Source organism: Cynoglossus semilaevis, chromosome Z (genome assembly GCF_000523025.1).
Source record: "Cynoglossus semilaevis isolate Cse_v1.0 chromosome Z, Cse_v1.0, whole genome shotgun sequence".
NCBI classification, from domain to species: domain Eukaryota; kingdom Metazoa; phylum Chordata; class Actinopteri; order Pleuronectiformes; family Cynoglossidae; genus Cynoglossus; species Cynoglossus semilaevis.
In genome coordinates, this window is record NC_024328.1 from 15,644,193 (window position 1) to 15,663,602 (window position 19,410).

The 19,410-nt window shown below is 38.5% G+C and overlaps 1 protein-coding gene across 2 annotated transcripts in view; it reads left to right on the top strand.

Annotated features, from left to right (window-relative positions):
• Window positions 1–19,129, top strand: part of sv2ca (synaptic vesicle glycoprotein 2Ca) — a 28,096-nt gene extending 8,967 nt beyond the window's left edge. The window contains exons 3-13 of one of the 2 annotated variants that reach the window (XM_008336644.3): window positions 6,804–6,984; window positions 8,361–8,512; window positions 13,101–13,234; window positions 13,626–13,715; window positions 14,105–14,215; window positions 14,301–14,389; window positions 14,864–15,028; window positions 15,389–15,522; window positions 15,663–15,869; window positions 16,086–16,245; window positions 16,365–16,548. In XM_008336644.3, coding sequence (XP_008334866.1) covers window positions 6,804–6,984; window positions 8,361–8,512; window positions 13,101–13,234; window positions 13,626–13,715; window positions 14,105–14,215; window positions 14,301–14,389; window positions 14,864–15,028; window positions 15,389–15,522; window positions 15,663–15,869; window positions 16,086–16,245; window positions 16,365–16,548 — 1,607 coding nt within the window. Of the gene's footprint in view, window positions 1–6,803; window positions 6,985–8,360; window positions 8,513–13,100; window positions 13,235–13,625; window positions 13,716–14,104; window positions 14,216–14,300; window positions 14,390–14,863; window positions 15,029–15,388; window positions 15,523–15,662; window positions 15,870–16,085; window positions 16,246–16,364 lie in introns of both variants that reach the window. The other variant, XM_025053391.1, reaches the window with a different exon arrangement.
• Window positions 19,130–19,410: the final 281 nt, after the last annotated feature.

Sequence of the window (19,410 nt, forward strand, 5' to 3'; positions counted from 1 at the left end):
TTTTTAAAGGACACCATGACCCGAGGAGACAAGTTTAATTAACAACTGGGACTTGGCAATGACATCTAGTGTATAATTATAGGGGTATGCCTTGATCATTAAAATGAAAAAACACATACAATTGTTGATGGGAAATAATTATTTGTAGACAAATATACTCAAGTGGAACTAGCAGATGTGGACTGAAGGTGAGATACTCTGGGATGTACTGTTTATAGCTGAGCCTGGAGGCTAGAAATGTGTAATAGATTGTGTCTTGTTACTCATTGTTTGATGACCAAAAAACAACAACTTTGTGTTTGAACTGACACCTAATTTTGCAGTGGTAGAACATATCTCTGAACTGTTGGTCTCATGTCAGAATTAAGAGGGCAGGGCCTTGGTTCCTCGTCTGCTCCCTGGGTAGAGCTGGAATCCCAGAAGGTCCCTGGGCTGCAGGTGTACAATCCATCAGCACAGGGATACATGTGAGTGCTGACTCACTCGAGGCGAGGACATTAAATCAGGCTTGCAGTGTCCCGAAATCAACTGTCACAGCAAAACATCACAATACATCAGCTTTACTGCAAACATCTGATAAAGTTGAAAACTCTATAAAAATACAGAGAACAAATATTATTCACTTGGTTTTCCATGTGTATGTCATTCCTTTAAGATGTTGTTCATCTCCATTTTCCTTAGTTGGTTCTTCTTCTCTTCTTCTTTGACCAAGTGACATCCTGCAGGCATTCATGCTCCACGCTCTGCTTCTTCTTGTTCGTGCCATTTTTCTCACCCACAGCTCTTCTTTTCTGTCCATTCCTTCCACGCTGTAATGCCTCTTTTCTTTTCTCATCATCCTCTCTTTTCTCCTCCTGATTGCCCTTAGGTTCTTGTGAACATGATTGGTGCCTGTGTGTATGTTGGTGCATGCATGTCTGAGCATAGCCTACATGATTACAGTGACCTTGCTGGTATCTGTTTGGAGTTTTCCAATGTAATTACACTTAACTACAGCCGTTAGAAGGAGGGGAGATGGTGTTTTACAGATGCCATGGCAATATTATACTGCAATACTATTATACTACCTTCAAATGCAGATTTTAACAGTCTTGGAATGTTTTGATGTGGATGCATTATGGATTATTTCAGTTAGGTAATTTTAATTATGTTGGTCTGAAGTCTTCAAGGTTTTTGAATTTCACAATAAAGATTTAAGAGTTTTTATTACAATTTCAAGCTGGCAGAAAAGTGTAAACTTATCAATTGTAATAGTGCTTCACATGTACAACTGTGATGTCCTTTGGCAACGGACTGAACGGCTGTGGTGTAAATGCGTCCTCAGTCTGTCAGATGCTGAGGCCTTTTCAAAAGTACTGGTTGATTATGTTAATCTTTTAGGTTACAACTGATTACCCTCAAGTGATTAGGCTTCTGTGATATGTGTTAGACTAGTGACTGTTGACTAAATCATGTAGCTAAAGCAGGTACTTGTAATAGGTTTCCTTAGAAATTGTCTAAACTTCAGCTATGTATAAATTAATTATTTTAACTTGCCTTTGTGTATTATTAGTTTTTTTAGTTAGTAATCCAGTGATTGTATGTAGGATAAAGAGTAACAAGAGTAAGTCCAATTTCAGCTTTAAGTCTATTGGTGTAAGTTGCCCTACTAGATTATATATATTTTTGTTTGATAGCTGGTTTTACTGTAGGCAACAAGACAATCTGACAAAACAGCCCAGACAACAAAGAAAAACAATCCGCTTTCCAAACATTTAAGAAGAGTAATGTTACTGACTAAAACGTCCAGAATGGAGCAGGACAGTTGGTTTTTAGCCAAAAACCTTGTCACAGTTTGAAGTATATGTAACATTTGCTCAGCTGGAGTTCTGCCGCTGTTTCTCTGTGCAGATCCATTAACCAAATTAAAGCATAGTGACAGAACAAAGCTAAACAAAATCTAATAAGATGAGGCAGTATGAAAAAAAACAACCCCTAAACAAATATGACGGCCTGAGTGGAAGAGAAAATGCTTATTAGATTACTGATTTCAATTTTGTCCTCTTATCTGTGTCCAGATCAGGAATTACTGAGACGCAAGAGGAAGGATGGAGAGCTAGGGCAAAAGGATGAGGAAACCTTTGAGTAGAAGGAAAGGACACGAGTGAAAACAAGTGTCATTGCGGGAAAGGATGGAGTGGATTTAAAAGCGGAGAGACTGTCACACTGAAACTCGTATGTTTTTACATCCAATACTGTCGACAATCTTGGGACAAAAAGAACAACATACAATATTCCACACAAAACCAGTGTTTTTTTTTTACTTCAAATTCTATTTATTCATAGAAGTCCTAGAGAATCTGTTCTTCTCAAAGCCTATTTTCTTCTTCTTTGGGCAGCAAACATTGTTCTAGCTGCTTATTTGTCATCGTACATATAAAAAAAGCCAAATTTCTCCTCTGCATTTACCCACACAGGAAAAACCCCAGCGTTTACCACCATACACACAGGATTAGTACACTTCACTGCACGCAGGAAGCAGAGGAGTGTTCGGTACTTGCTTTACACACCTGCTAGGTTCAGGATTCGAACCGGCGATATGCCACCTTGCACTTCACGTGGTCGATTAAAGAGAGGATTATTTTCAGATTATTTTATTATTTAATAGTGTGGATATTATACCCTACTGCATCCTTAGGTACATTTGATATATTTTAGGTATTTAAAAAAATGTTCTGTTTTTGGCATCAGCATATGTCACATTTTTGGTGTATGGCTTTTCCTTCCCTGTGTGTGTACGTGGGTGTGTATGTGTAAAGCCAGCTGGCTGCCTTTTGTGCATCTGCGAGGTCCGGGGGCAGCTGAGCATGGCTAAACTGCAGTAGGATCACAGCATCACTGCAGAGATTAGGCTTCTTTAGTAATGCAGCTATACATTGTGTGGGGAAAAGGGGCGAAGGTGATAGTTTGTGTGTGCGAGAGCGAGTCTCTCTCTCTCTCTCTCTCTCTCTCTCTCTCTCTCTCTGTGTGTGTGTGTGTGTGTGTCTGTGTGTAGTTTATATATGCACCAAAGCCGCTGTCACCAGTGATATCAGCCACGGGTAAAGCATGTCCAAGTGCATGCTTTTATCAAAGATTCATAATGTGTCTATAGTTCACTCCAAGTCTTTAATGTAATGAAGGCAGTATCATTACACATCCTGAGTGAGCTGTTCAATCACTGCACTTTAAGCCCTATATTCACTTATTTTCATATAGATTTCATTGATGTGCCAGCCCACAGATACAGATATGATTTAAATATGATCAGAATCCTCAATCTGTTCTGTGCCGATGGCAGAAGACAAGAGGCATGAATCCTCCTCAAAGTGACACCATGTCGCACAAATGCGATTACATGCTGCTTTGGGTAAAGGATCTGATGAGGTGGGAGCACAGAGCCATACAAATAACAAGGGAGCACAGAGAAGAAAGAAGAGGAGAAAAACATAAATTGAGTCAAGGAAATGGAAAACAATTAAGATTACATAAGATGGGTTAAAACAAAGAAATATCTGAAGAAGACAAATGTCAGAGTATATACTGAGAGAGGGGAGATTTTTAGTGCTCCGCAGGTGCGCTGTTGTATGACAGCATATCATTACTGTGTGAATAAAACAGGGCTAGGTGTTTTGTGCGACGTCAAAGCAGTTTGCACCACAAAGAGCGGAAAGCATGAAAGCATGAAATCAGAGAAGAGGTCGTGATGCAGCTCAGGGCTCCCACGACTCTCTGGGGTGGATGAAGGGGGGTCCACAGGATGTGACAGGACAGAAAACACTGCATCAGGGCCTTCCCTCAGTCTTCTTTCCTCCTCAGTGTTTCTCTCTCATCCTAGTACCCAGCAATTACCCAGAACTCTCTTTCCTGACATACTCTTCCGCCTTGTTTTTCAGTGTTTATAGCATATAAAGTGTTTCAGATGCATGACCCTTAAAATGTTTCTTCTACTGTTTTCAGTTTCTCTCTACAGTACCGATTTATACAGATAAAAATGTGTATTCAGCTCAGGGCTCTATATGTCTAGTCTTCTCAAAACTCCTCACATCTTCTCAGATCTCTGAAGTGGGCCTGTGATTTCTGCTGAATATGTGACAGTCCTAGAAAAGTATGCGTGGAACACTCTTTATATCTATTTGAATAAATCTCCGGACTATGTGTCAAAGTCTATTGATCGGTTCCGTCTTCATCTCAGTCTACAGACATGACAAAAGCCACATTTGTAGCTGGGATAAATCAATGACAGTGCGGTTGCATGGGATAGAACTCAGAGCAGAAGCTTTGTTAATTAGAGTGATCTGGCTGGAGCTCTCGTGGTCCAGCTAATCATTTCCAATGTGTTCAGTATTGACAGATTGACTGTAGCGTCAGTCTAAAACCAGGGGACTGTCAACCTCCTTTTAATGCGGACTGTTATTTTGGACTAAAACAGTTCACTAATGAATGATAATTTTTTTGACATCAAACTGAAAGTGCAGTGTGACTCATGTCCAGATTGGAAATGAGGCAAAGGAGACACGACTGTGTAGGAATAACAACCTAACGTCATTTTTCTAATGTGACAGTTTAATGCTATAAAAGCTACTTTAAGGTCGATGGTGATGAGGCATCATAAAATTGAATGATGTGTGTGCTATTTTTAAAGTATATAACAACACACGTTCCTCTATCTCGGCCCAGACACTGAAATACATTCAATACATTCACTAGTATTAAGTTTAGTTCATGTCTTTGAAGACAGGGATAAAAATAACTTTCATTGTGATTTCTTTTTGTTGTGTTCAAAAACTGTTCAAAAAGCGGGTGTTTGGTTGGATGAGATTTAAATGGTAGGCCAGCGGGTGTTTGCCTGTGCAGAGCTTGTCTAGTGTCTTCTCTAATGACACCAATGGAGCCGGTCAGACCGAAGACCTCGGTGTAATCTAAAAGTTGGATTGATGTTACCTTCTGGCAGATTCTCCATGGATGGCAAATGTGACTGATGTCTGGGTTTGACCCCTGCAGCAGGAGTCAAACCCATACATACAACAGAAAAGACCAAGGCATGGACATTACAAAATTAAATGTTTCAGCTATTATAGTGATGGGACAATGTGGCCCCCAGCTAAAACATACGAGTGTGTCTCCATCACTGTACACATTTTGTTTTTTGTTCTACGTTTATAAATTTTATATTCCAATGAAGATTGACAATAGTTGTTGCATATTTTATCATTCATTGTGTTTTTATTACACACGTGAATTCCATTCCATTAATTCCATCCCACATAGTTATGAACAAAACAACTTATAAAACCGGCTCCTTGAAGTGACCAATTTGAAATGCTTTTTTCTCTCTGTTCTTTCTTGTTATGTAATGTTTATGCATTGGACAGGAGAATTAGTGTGAGTTACATATACTTGTACCATTGAAAACTTGTAACATTGAAAAGTCTTTTTGGTGGAGCCAGCATGACATTTGTCTTAAATGTTTTATTTTAAAAACCAAGCTTTTTGCTACAGCTGGTATATAGAGAAGAAAATCTTATTTTCTATATGTTTGGAGGAAGGAAAGGAAAGTGAACTCCTTGTCATTGTGACACAGCACACCACTGCACACAACCAAATGTGACCCCTGCTTTTAACCCATCACCAAAGTGAACAGTGGGCAGCTTTAAGCACCCTGGGAGCAGTGTGTGGGGCGGAGCCATGCTCAGAGCACCTCAGTGGTAACTTGGCAGCTGGTGGACTCGGACCTAAAGCCTTCCAGACCCAAGTCCGCTTCTTTAACCACTAAGCCACCACTTTCCCAAGGGTTGTTAGAGCTCGTTATCTCATAGATAACATACGTCGTAAGTTGATAACCTATTCAGTCCTGCAGCCAGGAGGAGCAAAACTCAAAATTTTTTGCGGCCCTTTAGGTGGCACTGGCTACCCAAGTTTGGGGCCACAAACCTATGGTTAAGAACCTGTAGTATTACCTGTAGTAAGAATTACAACTCAGACTCATTTTCTACATATGATGTAAGATGGATTCATTTTGTATTTTTCATATTCTGTTTAATGTTATAACCATTACAAGAACTAAACTCTTAATGTATTTAATATATGGTTTTTTAAAACAGAATTTTCATCTGGAGCTGGGGAAAGGAAGTAAATCTTTCTCACTAAATCCCAGCTGTGTGCTTTCTTTGTACAAAAGTGCGTTCAGCTCTAACCACAAAATGCCTCTGACAGTGCAGACTGAGGCTGTAGCAATGCTGCTCAGGTCTCAGGAGCAGAATTATGATCAGCCGTGGAGATCAATGCTGTTTTGTTGCTGCTTGAGCTCATCCATAGTGCCGGAGGTTTAAATAGCACAGAGAGCCATTCTGTGGTGTCGTCCTGCACCACTGTTCACATTTGTCTCCTCGGCGATCACAGTCTGTTTCAGATCATTACACACTGTATTTTCTCATCAGTGTTGGTGTTCCTCTACGTTATAGTATAGTCCTGTCATAATTTGAATTACACAACACAGCCCTGTGTATGTAGTTTTGGACATTTTGTGCCACCTTCTGTGTTTCCATGTGTGTTTTATTTATATTATATTTTAATTTGACACTTTTACAGTTTACCAGCGGAGGCACATTTGGCTGAGAGTTACTGGATGCAACTTTTTCAAGTCCCAGCTCATGTCCTCAACTTCAAGTGTTTTATTTTAAAGAAAGAATGCAAGCATCAGGTTTAAATTACAATTAAAACTAAGGTAAGCTAAAATGTGGGTGAGTGTTGGTAAAGACTTCTGTTTCTCCTTCTCTCCCCAGGTAGTGTTGTTTACTTGGGAATGATGGTCGGGGCTCTCTTCTGGGGCGGGATGTCGGACAAAGTTGGCCGCAGACAGTGTCTTCTGATTTGCATGTCCACGAACGGGTTCTTTGCCTTTCTGTCATCTTTTGTCCAAGGATACGGCTTCTTCCTGCTTTGTCGTCTTATAGCAGGCTTTGGGTAAGTAAGATGAATGGAGGTCACCCTGGGCAGACATTAATGACTGGCTGTTTACCTTAAACCGTACCAGGATAAATAGAAGATGCATATTGATTTCAGATGTTTACCTGTAGGCATCTAGAAAAAAGATTTTGTGAACTACGGATGTAAAAATATGGACAGTCTAACTGTACAGTGCAGTATGTCCTAAAGACATATCCAATATTTATTAACTTTAATTGTATAAATGCTGTAGCTTTAATCCATCTTCCATCTTCCATATTTAATCTTCTATCGTTAACAGAGCAGATTAGGTTTGATGATTTAACTAACCAGAGTCAACATCAAGCAGGTGATTCTTCCACTGTCTCTGTCAAACACTGTACAGCAGCACCTAACGTTTATGTTGAGCAATTACACTCCACTTCTTTTTTTGTTCTGTGGTTGAAAACTGATTTCCAGTTTGGTCTAAACACAGATTAGGTTAATAGAGGGATTAGGTTGCAGCCTGGAGGATAATTCTTTGAATTCAAACACTCACATTTTTCGGAGCTAGACACCAGTAATCCTGGGCCAACTATATATGAAAAAACATAGAAAAGAAAAGAACTCTTAAGACTTTCCGAAATGAATGCTGCAGTTATTTGGCAGACCTTTGCTGCAGACAGGATGTTCCCTGGCACCCAGGTAATTTGAGATCCATCAGATAGAGTCTCCCCTTGAAACACAGAAACACTGGGCAGACAGTGATTTAGGTGTCCTCCTCTTTGGCAGTGCAGCTGCTCCTTTAAGAGCTAATTCAGTAATTGCATCTTCATCTTTCTCCCCCCAGAGACCTTCAGACTAATTGAAAAGGCTTTTCAAACTGCCAGTGCAGCCGGTGTCCAAGAATGGAGAGTACTTATATTTTTATGCCTTTGACATCTTTACTGATGTTTTAGGCTTTGGTCTATACTTTTTTTAAGAAACTCTTTATGTTTTAAAACTTCTGCTTATTATTAAATGGTGTGTGATGCACATGCTTATGTAAGTTCACAAAAACATAAGTGAGGGAATTAAATTAACGCACTCTGCTTGAATGAACACTGTATTAATGTATAAAATACATCATTGTATTGCATTGAATACATAAAATATAAAGACATCATGTGATACAAATATAAATCATTCATTTATTTAAACTGACTAATTCAAAAGAGGCATGTTTTTATTATTTATTAAATAAATATAATGTATATTCTAAAATATCATTCAAAATATACCTTTATGTATGTTCTTTGTTATTTTATCTTGTAGAATTGCCAGAAATATGGGGAGCTTTTATTTAAAACCTTTTGAATTCATTAGTTCATGATAAAACACTAAAAATAATTTCCACATGATTTTTTTTATTGCAGGATAGGAGGCGCTGTGCCCATCGTGTTCTCCTTCTTTGCAGAGGTGTTGTCCAGGGAGAAAAGAGGGGAGCACCTCAGCTGGCTGTGCATGTTCTGGATGATAGGGGAGATCTATGCATCAGCTATGGCTTGGGCCATCATCCCACACTATGGTGAGTCAGAAAAATAATCGGATTAACGTGTGGGCTGCCTGTGCAGGACAAGGACTACAGGTTACTGAAGCAAGACTTCCTTGTGTCTGTGGGTGGATGTGCCAGATTTAGCCTCCTCCAGAATCAATCACTTAAAAGCTCTGAGAAACAGCAGCCCGGGATAGGCAGAGGTTAAGAGATTAACGTGAGCGTCGATACCATAGAGCAGATGCATGCTGAAAGGGTGAAGGGGGATCTGCAGAGCAGAGAGGAGGCTGTGATTCATGACATCCCTCATATGGACCTGTCATAAAGAAGAAACGAAATGAAGGAATGGATAATTTTCCCATCTCTTCTTCCCATATTCCAGCTTTTTCTTAACCTAAAGTTCCTTCCTGTTAGTGCCTCTCCATCTGTCCTTCTTCTCTCTCTCTCTCTCTCTCTCTCTCTCTCTCTCCCTCTCACTCTCTGTCTCTCACTCTCTCATTTTCATTCTCCGTCTCTGCACAGTGTTCTTCTTGATCAAGCATAATTAGGTTTTTCTCCTTGCTCTAATGGGAAAAAGCCATAACAAAGGGTGATTTATGGTCAGATCATGCTTAAGCCAACCTGTGACGTCAGCAAGAGACAAGTTGTGTGTCTATGTGTCTATGTGTGTGCTTGTATATGTGTGTGTGTGTATGTGTGTGGGAGGGGAGATGTTTTACTGGGCTGAAGCCACATGCAAATCTTCAAGGGAAATTGAAGGCAATAACATTTGACACTGGAAGAGCACAAATAAAGAATAAAGAAGAAATAAAGAATAAAGAAGAACATACACACAGATGACCTGGAAATTTATTTTTAAATTATGTTAATAAATAGATAGAGCCTAACAGACTAGTGGTCGACAATCTTTTAAGTCAAAAGCGCCATTTTAATCCCTACTGTATCACCAAAACATAGTTTGAGAGTACACTACAGTAGGTGAAGTGTACAATAATCTGTTTCGTATTGTATGATTACCTGCTGCACATACTCAGCCATCAACCATGAAGTACAAATTCCCACCCAGTATTAGCTTAAGTTTTCTGACTTCTGGTAAAAATGTATCATCATACTAACTTAATGATTCTCAGTTAGTAGAAAATGTGGTTTATGTTGCTACTGTGAGAATTCTGACTTTTTTTATCTTAATGTTGACTCAGAACCTGAGAATCAATAGTGCTTTTGTAAACTTCCATTGTCTAATTGTTTTGAGCCAGTGTAAATAGTTTCCTGCTGTTAGCAAACTAGGTTAGTAACCATTGTTAATGGTGTGGCCCGTTTGCTCCAAGCTCTGAAATGCCTGCTGATTGTAGATGTTTCTCTGAAGGCCTTAAGTAAGAAACTGAAAGTGGTTTGGCCATTTGTGTTAAATACACCATTAGCAATCACATTTGTCATTATTGCTTACTAAAAATGTAGCGTCTTCCTAAAGCCTCCAGTCAGACTCACAGCTGGAGCAGTGGAGGAGGTCTGTTCACTACTGCAGCTCCAAACATGACACTGATCTGAAGAGTCTAAGGGGATTAGTCACTGCAAGGAAAGCACATCAACAAAGTAATGACAGTGTGTCACTAGACAGATTAAAGTTTCAAACATTATCAGGGGATTCCACATGATTGTCACTTATCTAGAAGACAATTGAAATTTTTTAGACTGTCACAATATCCAAAATTTTATCACAGGTCTAAGATTCATCTCTGTACTGTCTGTTCCTGAGTGAGCGTAGCACAGCTGACTCAGTCATCCAAGGACTTAACCAATTATAATCCCTGTAATGAGATTTTCAATAGCATTGGCAAAACACTAACCCAGAGGGGCACAAAGTCACACTACGGATCTATATGGAACAGGCAATCAGTGCTGAACAACAGCTTTCATTTTTTCTGTTTTCATCACACGTTACTTTCGCGCTCTCTCTGTCTCTCTCCCTCTCTTTGTCTCTGTCACTCTCTTTCTTTCTCTGTCTCTCTCTCTCTGTCTCCCTCTCTCTCTCTTGCTCTCTCTCTCTCTCTCTGTCGTTGTCTCTGTCACTCTCTTTCTCTCTCTGTCTCTCTCTCTCCCTCTCTCTCACTCTCTCCCGCTCTCTCTCTCTGAGTCTCTGAGTCACATCAGACGTACAAACACAAGACAGAAAGTCAGGAATAAATAAAATGAGTCATAGAGTTAACAAGAATCTAACACACAGTCCAGACGTCTGGTAGAAGAGTCATTGATCTTAGAGGTCACAACAAAGGATGAAAAGATGAGACTGACACTATTGTGGACACATCTGACCACATGCCATCTTTGAATTTTTCTAGCTTCATCTTAATTTTGTCTGTACATGAATTATGTTATTTTGCTTTAGCAAAGTCTATGGTCAATACTTTATGCACATTTTTGCTACAGCAGTTAACCTGCTTATTAAGGAAACTTTTTTTGTCTAAGTTTGTCTCAACATATTAACATTAGTAATACTGCACATGAGACATAAGTTGTTTTAGACATACTTTTTTCAGACAGGGTTTAAATGTTGTACAGTGTTGGATTTTGCTTAACAGTATTTTTTTCCAAATGTTTGCTTTTAATTGAGACAATTTTCATCTCTCCTCTACAGCCAATATGTGCCACGTATGACAAAGAGCCACACTAACTCTGAAATAGTTGCTTTGCGCCGTTGATAGCTGACTTTTAATAGGCCAGGAGATTAATTCAGTGCAGTGTTCTTTCTGGCATAACCATTAGTGCTAACCCTCTCCCCACCATCTGACTCCTCTCCTACGCCTGTTGATAAATAATGGTGTTGTTCCCTCTGAAACAGCATCTCCACTAGGCACGACGTGAGGAGAAACGTGGGAGGTCACGACTGTCACAGCAACAACCCTGCTTTCAGTGCCTACAACCAGAAACTAAAATTACACAACACTGCGTGGCCTACATTTGGTGGTTGCATCCCTTTATCCGAACTTTTGTATTAGTTACAGTACAACAAAAAGTAATATTAATAGTAAATAATATTTAAGAATACAACTTGTCAGATTACATTTTTATTTGTCTTAGTTACTTTAGTGATTTTTTTTGTTTTGTTTTTTACAAGGAAGACCATTAATTATTTTTTTTTATTATTTGCATAATTAGATCAACAGCAAATCAGAATCATTTTCCTGACATAAGTTTACTTTGGCCTCCCCAACTCAACACTAAAATATCTTTGGCATTGATTTCTACCATTACAAATGTAATACAAAATCATTTCAGTATAAAAATAGTTATGATTTATGTTTACTTGTGTGCTTTCTCCTGAACATGTGTGGGTGGTAATGTGGTATTAAAGTCTTATGTTTGTGGTGTAATCTGCATATGGTAATTCATGTTATTAATTTCTTTGCTTCTTTTATCACAGTTTGTTTAGGCTTTTCTGAGAATGTGGGGGTATGCATGCATGCTAATGTCTAAGTGTGTGTGTGTGTGTGTGTGTTGGTGTGTGTGTGTGTGTGTGTGTGTCTGTGTGTGTGTAAATGTGTTTTCCAATGATTAATGACACCAGGAGAGTGCCTGTGGGCTGAGATCAGATGCAACAAGATTTAACTTAGCAGAAAACACTCAATTTCTTTCCTACACATTCAATTAACCTGTCCCTTTGCACTTCTCTCAGGGCTGCCCCTGGAGAGTCATTTATTTCTGGGCTCACGCATTGCTCCGCTGTCGCCGCTTTGCAGCTCTCTTGTTTAAATGCCATCTTTTATTTGCCTTTTTGTTGTGTTTCAGTACGAGGTTCACACATAGTATCTAGAATTAGCCTCTCAGTTCAAGTAGCTGAGCTTCAAACACTGCTGGGGATAAACACTATTTTATGTCATTACACATCTATTATTTAATCATTACTTCCACTGAGCACTATTTTAGGACTAATTAGGTAATGTTGTTTATTTTTATTATGCCCTGGTGAGTTTAAGGATTGACTAACTAGCCACCCTCTGAATCCAGTATTGCACAATAAACAGAATATGCATAAAATACAAAAATAAATACTGTATATATATTTTCAAATCCAAGAATTATTTTGCATGAGATAAATAAAACATAAAACAAGAAAGACGTCTTGCTTGTTGTTATCGCTGTGAAATGCAGACAAATAACAATGTGTTTTAAAAATTGCTCAATTTAACAAGCTTAATTAGTAAGTATTTTATCCTTATCTTTATAAGACTATTCATTGTCATTCAATGACTCGTGAAGGAGGCTCTGTAATGGTTTGGGGTTGCATTTATGGGTGTGGTTTGAAAACTTGATTGTTGAGAAATATATATTTTAATACTGATTAGAAAAAAGAAATCCCAAACAAAATGCATAGTCAGGAAAAAACTGAAACAGACCTGGGTAATTACCTTAAGCAAAATTTGAATTTTGGATTATCTAAAAATTGCACAAAAAACCCCCCCAAAAAAACAGCTGGTCAAAAACACCATTGGTTCAGGTCCTATAATATTTAGGCCATGTCTTAGTAACATGTCTTACATTGATTTCTCTTATGGTGACAAGTTTTGTTGTTTTCCCTTGTTTTGCCGAAGTTTTGTTTCTTCATCCTTTGTCTTGTTAACAGGCTGGAGCTTCAGCATGGGTTCAGCGTACCAGTTTCACAGTTGGAGGGTGTTCGTGGTGGTCTGTGCCCTCCCCTGCGTCTGTGCTGTGGTAGCTCTCACCTTCATGCCTGAAAGCCCAAGATTCTACCTTGAGGTGAAGGATTTTGCAATTGAAATTGAACTGAAACATGTTTTGAACTAACCTGTTTTTGCTATTGAATATGAATTCACAATGTATCATGATGCAATGTCAGTGTCGAGTGTCTGTGCTAAATTTTAAACGAAACTCCTGTGGAAAACGACACAGGCCAAATAAATGAGAGCTTTTAAATGTATTCTAACAGATTAAACCCAAACTCTACCATGTGACTCATCCAAAGTTGAGCTTACATGCTGTATCTCTGCAGAATAAAAGCAGTGAGAATGACATCACATAAAAAAAATCACAGGCGTGTAATTATGTACACCAGAAGAGTGCTTATTTGATGAACACATCAGATTTTCTCTCCCTGCCTCTCTCCTCTGCTCACATTCCCTTTTGTCAGGTGGGGAAGCACGACGAAGCCTGGATGATCCTCAAACAGATCCATGACACCAACATGAGAGCACGAGGGCAGCCGGAGAAAGTTTTCACTGTGAGTGTTCATTTCTGCTGCCTGCTGTCTCAGCAGGGAAAGCAGCTTATGTGCTTCCAGCAGTAGGTTTAACACCGTCACTGTGCAGAATCATGTCTAAATTACTTTCATGACATTCAGGCTTATGTGATGTGTTTATATTGCCTCTCTTTGATGCTATCTCCTAATTTCTAATCCTATCCATCCTGGTCACTCCCAGTAAAAATCTCAGCATCTTCAGTTTAAACTCAACCACCACTGCAGCTTTATTGCTCCAATCCCGTCACTGTCATTTACCTATATACCTGTATTCTGCCTTGCTCCTCTACACACTAAAGTGATCCACCACCTGTTCAGGTTTTCTTCTACCTGCTCACTACCATCACCACTGATAACAATGTCATCTGCAGGTAAACAGGATTAAGGTTCCCAAACAACTTGATGAACTGGTGGAAATGGAATCAGAGTCTGGAAACCCAGTTTCCAAAGTTTTCTTCAGGATAAAAGCAGAAATAAATGGGGTAGATATTTATAAATTATACATTTGTTTTATAATTTTTTCCAGACAGTATTTGTATCTGCTTACACAAATTGATCTCTCTGCAGATCTACCATAACCTCATCAAGTGTTTCAACTACCCCATGAGGGAGAACATGGTGCGTCTAGCCACAGTGTGGTTAACACTGTCATTTGGGTGAGCCTCTTTTTTTGTTCTTTTCTCTTGTATCACTGACACATTTGTCAGATATTTTAGGTCAGAAACAGAGCACTTAACTGATAGCTTGCCTTGCAACCGTGCTGCATTTGTTTTTGTCTCTCTGCTGTGTAAAATTGCATGGTCTTGAAATCAGTCAGACCGTGGATCAATACCAGTCCATCAGTGTCTCGGTGGCAGCAGAAATAGAACAGAGAAAAAAGAAAAAGAAAAAAACAGGCTGTAAAGTCTTTCCAATCAAACAGGAACCACAGGTGACAGTTGTTAGAAAGTGTAGAGAACAGGTGCCAAGTCATTGATTGTACTTGCCAGTCTATCTGTGTAGTGAATGGGTGCACACTGAAAATTGTAGCAACAATACTACTGTAAAATTTGAATATCTATAAAGTTTGACTGCTGGATGGGTCAGTAGATGTTTGATGATCTGTCAGTGTTCTGTTTCTGTGGTTGCAGGTATTATGGTTTGTCAGTCTGGTTCCCTGATGTTATCAAACACCTCCAGGCTGATGAGTACGCCTCTAAAGTGAAGATACACAACAATGAACGCATTGAAGACATAACCTTTAACTTCACCCTGGAGAACCAAATACACAAAAATGGCCTTTTCATTAATGACAGGTAAAAAGATAAAAATGTATTTTCATGTATCATACAGATGAAGCAATCATTTTTGTTAAAAAAAAAGGTAAAATATGCACATTGTTTTGTCCCTGAACCCAGTGCCTGTTGTGACTTAACATGACCCCTGCAGAAGGTGATATAAATGCATTTTAAATGCAAGGGTTAGGTAATCTTGCTCACTTGCTTATTTTGAAGTGGAGTACGGTTAAACGGTTTCTCTGTTGTATGTTCCATACAACATATAAAACCTTCAGATCCAGAAATTGCCCAGGTCAATATACAGTAATTGTGTTTTGGTTGTGTCTATATTCCCAGGAAATACGGTACTAATGGCAGAACGTGATTGTGCTTTTGCAGATTCATCAGCATGAAGCTAAAATCTGTCACCTTTCTTGAGTCAACCTTTCGAAACTGCTACTTTGAGGATGTGACATCGGTGGGCTCCTTTTTCCGTAACTGCACTTTCATCGATGTATCTTTCTTCAACACAGGTGAGACAGTGAAATGACATTTTATACTCTAGGACTACATATAAAATTACAACTTAAAAATCCGTCTGCTCTCGTCTCTGACCTCTCGATTTATCATTCCTCGTTATAGCAGACTTGTGATTGATTGTATTCTCCCTCAGACATCGATGACTCCAAGTTGATAGATGGCACTGAGGTGATCAACAGCACCTTTGTCCACAACAAGACAGGATGTCAGATAACATTCGACGACGACTACAGTGCATACTGGGTTTACTTCATCAACTTCCTCGGCACCCTGGCTGTCCTGCCCGGAAATATCGTCTCTGCGCTGCTTATGGACAAAATTGGCCGACTATCCATGTTGGGTAAGAATGACGGGGTTAAGGGGCGGGGCTACATGTTTGTCTGCGCACTTTGTTAATTGGTTTCTATATGGACTGTTCTGTAGAATGCTTTATGTCCTGTGTTACGGATGTGGCACATGTCAATATGCATAAGAGCCAATTTTTTCTCATAATTCATCTAAACATGTTCAAATAAATGTCCCGTGCACTAATGCCTGCCCCTGATGTGTGAACCAGGAGGTTCCATGGTTCTCTCAGGCATCAGCTGTTTTTTCTTGTGGTTTGGCACCAGTGAGTCCATGATGATCTTTATGCTGTGCCTTTATAACGGTCTGAGTATCTCGGCCTGGAACTCTCTAGATGTGGTGACGACTGAGTCCTTCCCCACTGTCAGGAGGTGAGAAAATTAATGATATGTATAACTTTTCACCAAATCTGTAAAGATGTATTCATCAACCTTTTTGTATATTCCACACACTTATCTCATAATCACTGTCCTCGATTCATTCTCTACAGAGGAACAGGTTTTGGGTTCTGCAATGCTCTCTGTAAACTGGCTGCCGTCATGGGAAATTTAATTTTTGGTTCTCTGGTCGGCATCACCAAGGCCATCCCTATCCTGATGGCCTCGTCCGTGCTGGTTGGTGGAGGCCTGGTTGGACTCAGGTTACCAGACACCAGGGCAAATGTTCTAATGTAATACCAGCTTCATTCACTGTGGTTTAACCTGGATGGAAGCTGGGTCAGTCCTCGGTGTTAGGTAAGAAATGCAATTGTCTTGGTTTAGACAGTACCACCAGGAATGACATAATATTATTAATAATATGATAATATATCTTAGCTAAAGTAAGAACACATCCCAGTTTTTGTGCTTTTCATTACAGTTTTTTTCCCATTAACTTCCAAATAAGGCAAGTGAGAGAAGGATGTTGGAAACTGTCATCTATAATGCTATACTGAGTTAAGTATAAGTGCAAAGTATTAAATATTGATGGTGTCTTATTAAGAAAAGCCAGATGGGGTGAAAAGTGAGAAATAGTCTTTAATGAGCAAAGTCAACCTGCTGTTAGACAACTCTAGAATTTGATGATCAGACGAAGCAGACACTGGAGACACCAGTGTGACAGCTGTTCACCCTCAGGAGCCACATTCACAGGGTGTGTTATCAACACTGCAGAGCAGGTCAACAATCCTGTAATAAAATGCATGTTTATTTAAATATACAGACAGTGCTGACATACACATATACTGTTCAGCATGCACCATCAACTTTCAAATTGTGTTTATACTGAGTAAAACATCAGACCTTTTGCATTTCAGGCCCAATCAAAAATCAACATGGAAACCTGCATTTTCATGTTCAATAATAGAATACATATATTTTCTGTTACCTGTGGGGATTTGGATTTATTTTTAGCTAAGTTATTGTAATGTTCTTTTGTTTATTTCAACTGTGTGTGTGTGTGTTTATGCGACTTTGTAGGTCCTGGATCTTACTAGTGACATTAATGATGTTAACAATGTGTCATGCTTCCTTAAGAAACAAAAACAAACTGAATGGCCTTTTTTCAAGATGTGCCTATTTGACTGGAGCAATCTGCCCATGGTTGGAAGTGAAATGAAAGTTAGGAGATGAGATTTTTGGTGAAAATGTATGAAATATATTTTGGTTTTAATGCTTAAAATAACATCTGTTTAAATGGTTAACTGTTGTATGTATTTCTTTTGAATAACATTTATATTGTTGTGCTTACAAGCCAACTCTACTCCCTTAAAACAAGGGTACCAAACTCCAGGCCACTTATAGCATGCAAACCACCAAAATGTGGCCAGCTAGATGTCAGTATAATGTAGTCTGACCCCCTGCTTTTAGTCTTTGACCCTTCAATGAGATGACAGGGGCAACACTGGCCCGCAGCTCACCTGAGTTTGAGACCCCCCTGAAACTACTATGTTAAATAATGTGATGGAAATTATGATTTGATTCTATAGTTATATTTCAACACTGCAAATTAATATTGTAAATAACAATAAACAGCAATTCGTGCCAATCATGCTTAAACATATATTTTATATAAAAATCAATTTAAGTCATAGATGTTACTTTTGAAGATGCATAAAGATTAGTTAACATTTGTCAATGTGTTTATGTTTTTTCTATAAAAAAACACCTTGCCTAAATGATCACTGTGTCATTTGAGTCACCCAAACATTTAACACACACACACACACATATATATACATACATATATATGTGCTCTGGAGCTTCAGTTACAGATATTATGTTTTCCCTCTGTATGGAGTACGGCTCTTAAAAATAATTTAAAATAAGCTTTGAAAGAGCTGGTGCACATATGCATTCATTACTTATATAGCCATTTATCTCATATGTCATATTATTTGCAGCAGCAAATACATGTTGTATTGCTTTTGTGCAATAAATATTTTTGATCAAACCAAATACACTGATCACTAAAACAAGACTTTTGTTCCAGCTTCCACTTACATTAAAATACAATGGAAAAACAGACATTATACATGTCTCTGGTTAAGCTCTTGCTTCTCTTCATAGAAAAGGTGAATTTTGTTCTTTGTTTTTGGTTATGGTTTTTGCAGTGTTGCTGATGTATTGTATATGTATGTGTGACCATGCAAGTGTGTATTTAAGGAAAAGTCGTACTGTATGTACAGTAAGTGTGGATCTACATGTGGACGCATGAATATAAAGATAATGTACATATCAAAGCTGATATCAGTGAATTCCTGAGTTAGCTGTATGTAAAAACTCTTTGTGTGTTTCCTTCTGTGGCCCAAATGTTCCATCTACTGTATCTGTCCGTGTCTGTTTTTGGATTCAGAATCCTCTCAACCTGCTGCTGCGTGTGTGTGTAAATTCACGTGCATGCATGAATAAAAACCTCTCTTTGTTTTTGTGCATTTTTTGTTATACTGTAAACATTACCGGAATAAAATTATGGCAATATTGATGTTATTGTTGAGGAGAAATGTGAATGTATCACTCTTGTTGGTTTTGTTGATTAATTTTTGGAGGTGATTCAGTGTATGTGGAAATAAAAAGTGTGTGTATATCATTGTAAAGACCCTGTTAGTCATTGGATGACTGACCTGTACTGTCAGGGTCTGTAAGTGTGAAAATATGTGAAAAAATATTTGCCAAATCACGGTCTGTGAACTATGTGTAAAACTGGAAAGGCAGGGACTGCAGACTGTGCTGCATATAAACAATAATATAAAATATATACAATAAAAGTTATGTTCTCTAGCAAGGTAAGCTGTGTCTTATTTTACAGATTTGTCAGAGGTCATTAATTTACATTACATTTCCATGTGAATAACAAATGAAAATGAAATGAAAGTACTAATTATACTGTATATAGTATATATATATAGATAGAGAGATAGATAGATCGATAGATCAATAGATGGATAGATAGATAGATAGATAGATAGATAGAGAGAGAGAGAGAGAGAAAGAGATAGATAGATAGATCGATAGATCAATAGATGGATAGATAGATAGATAGATAGATAGATAGAGAGA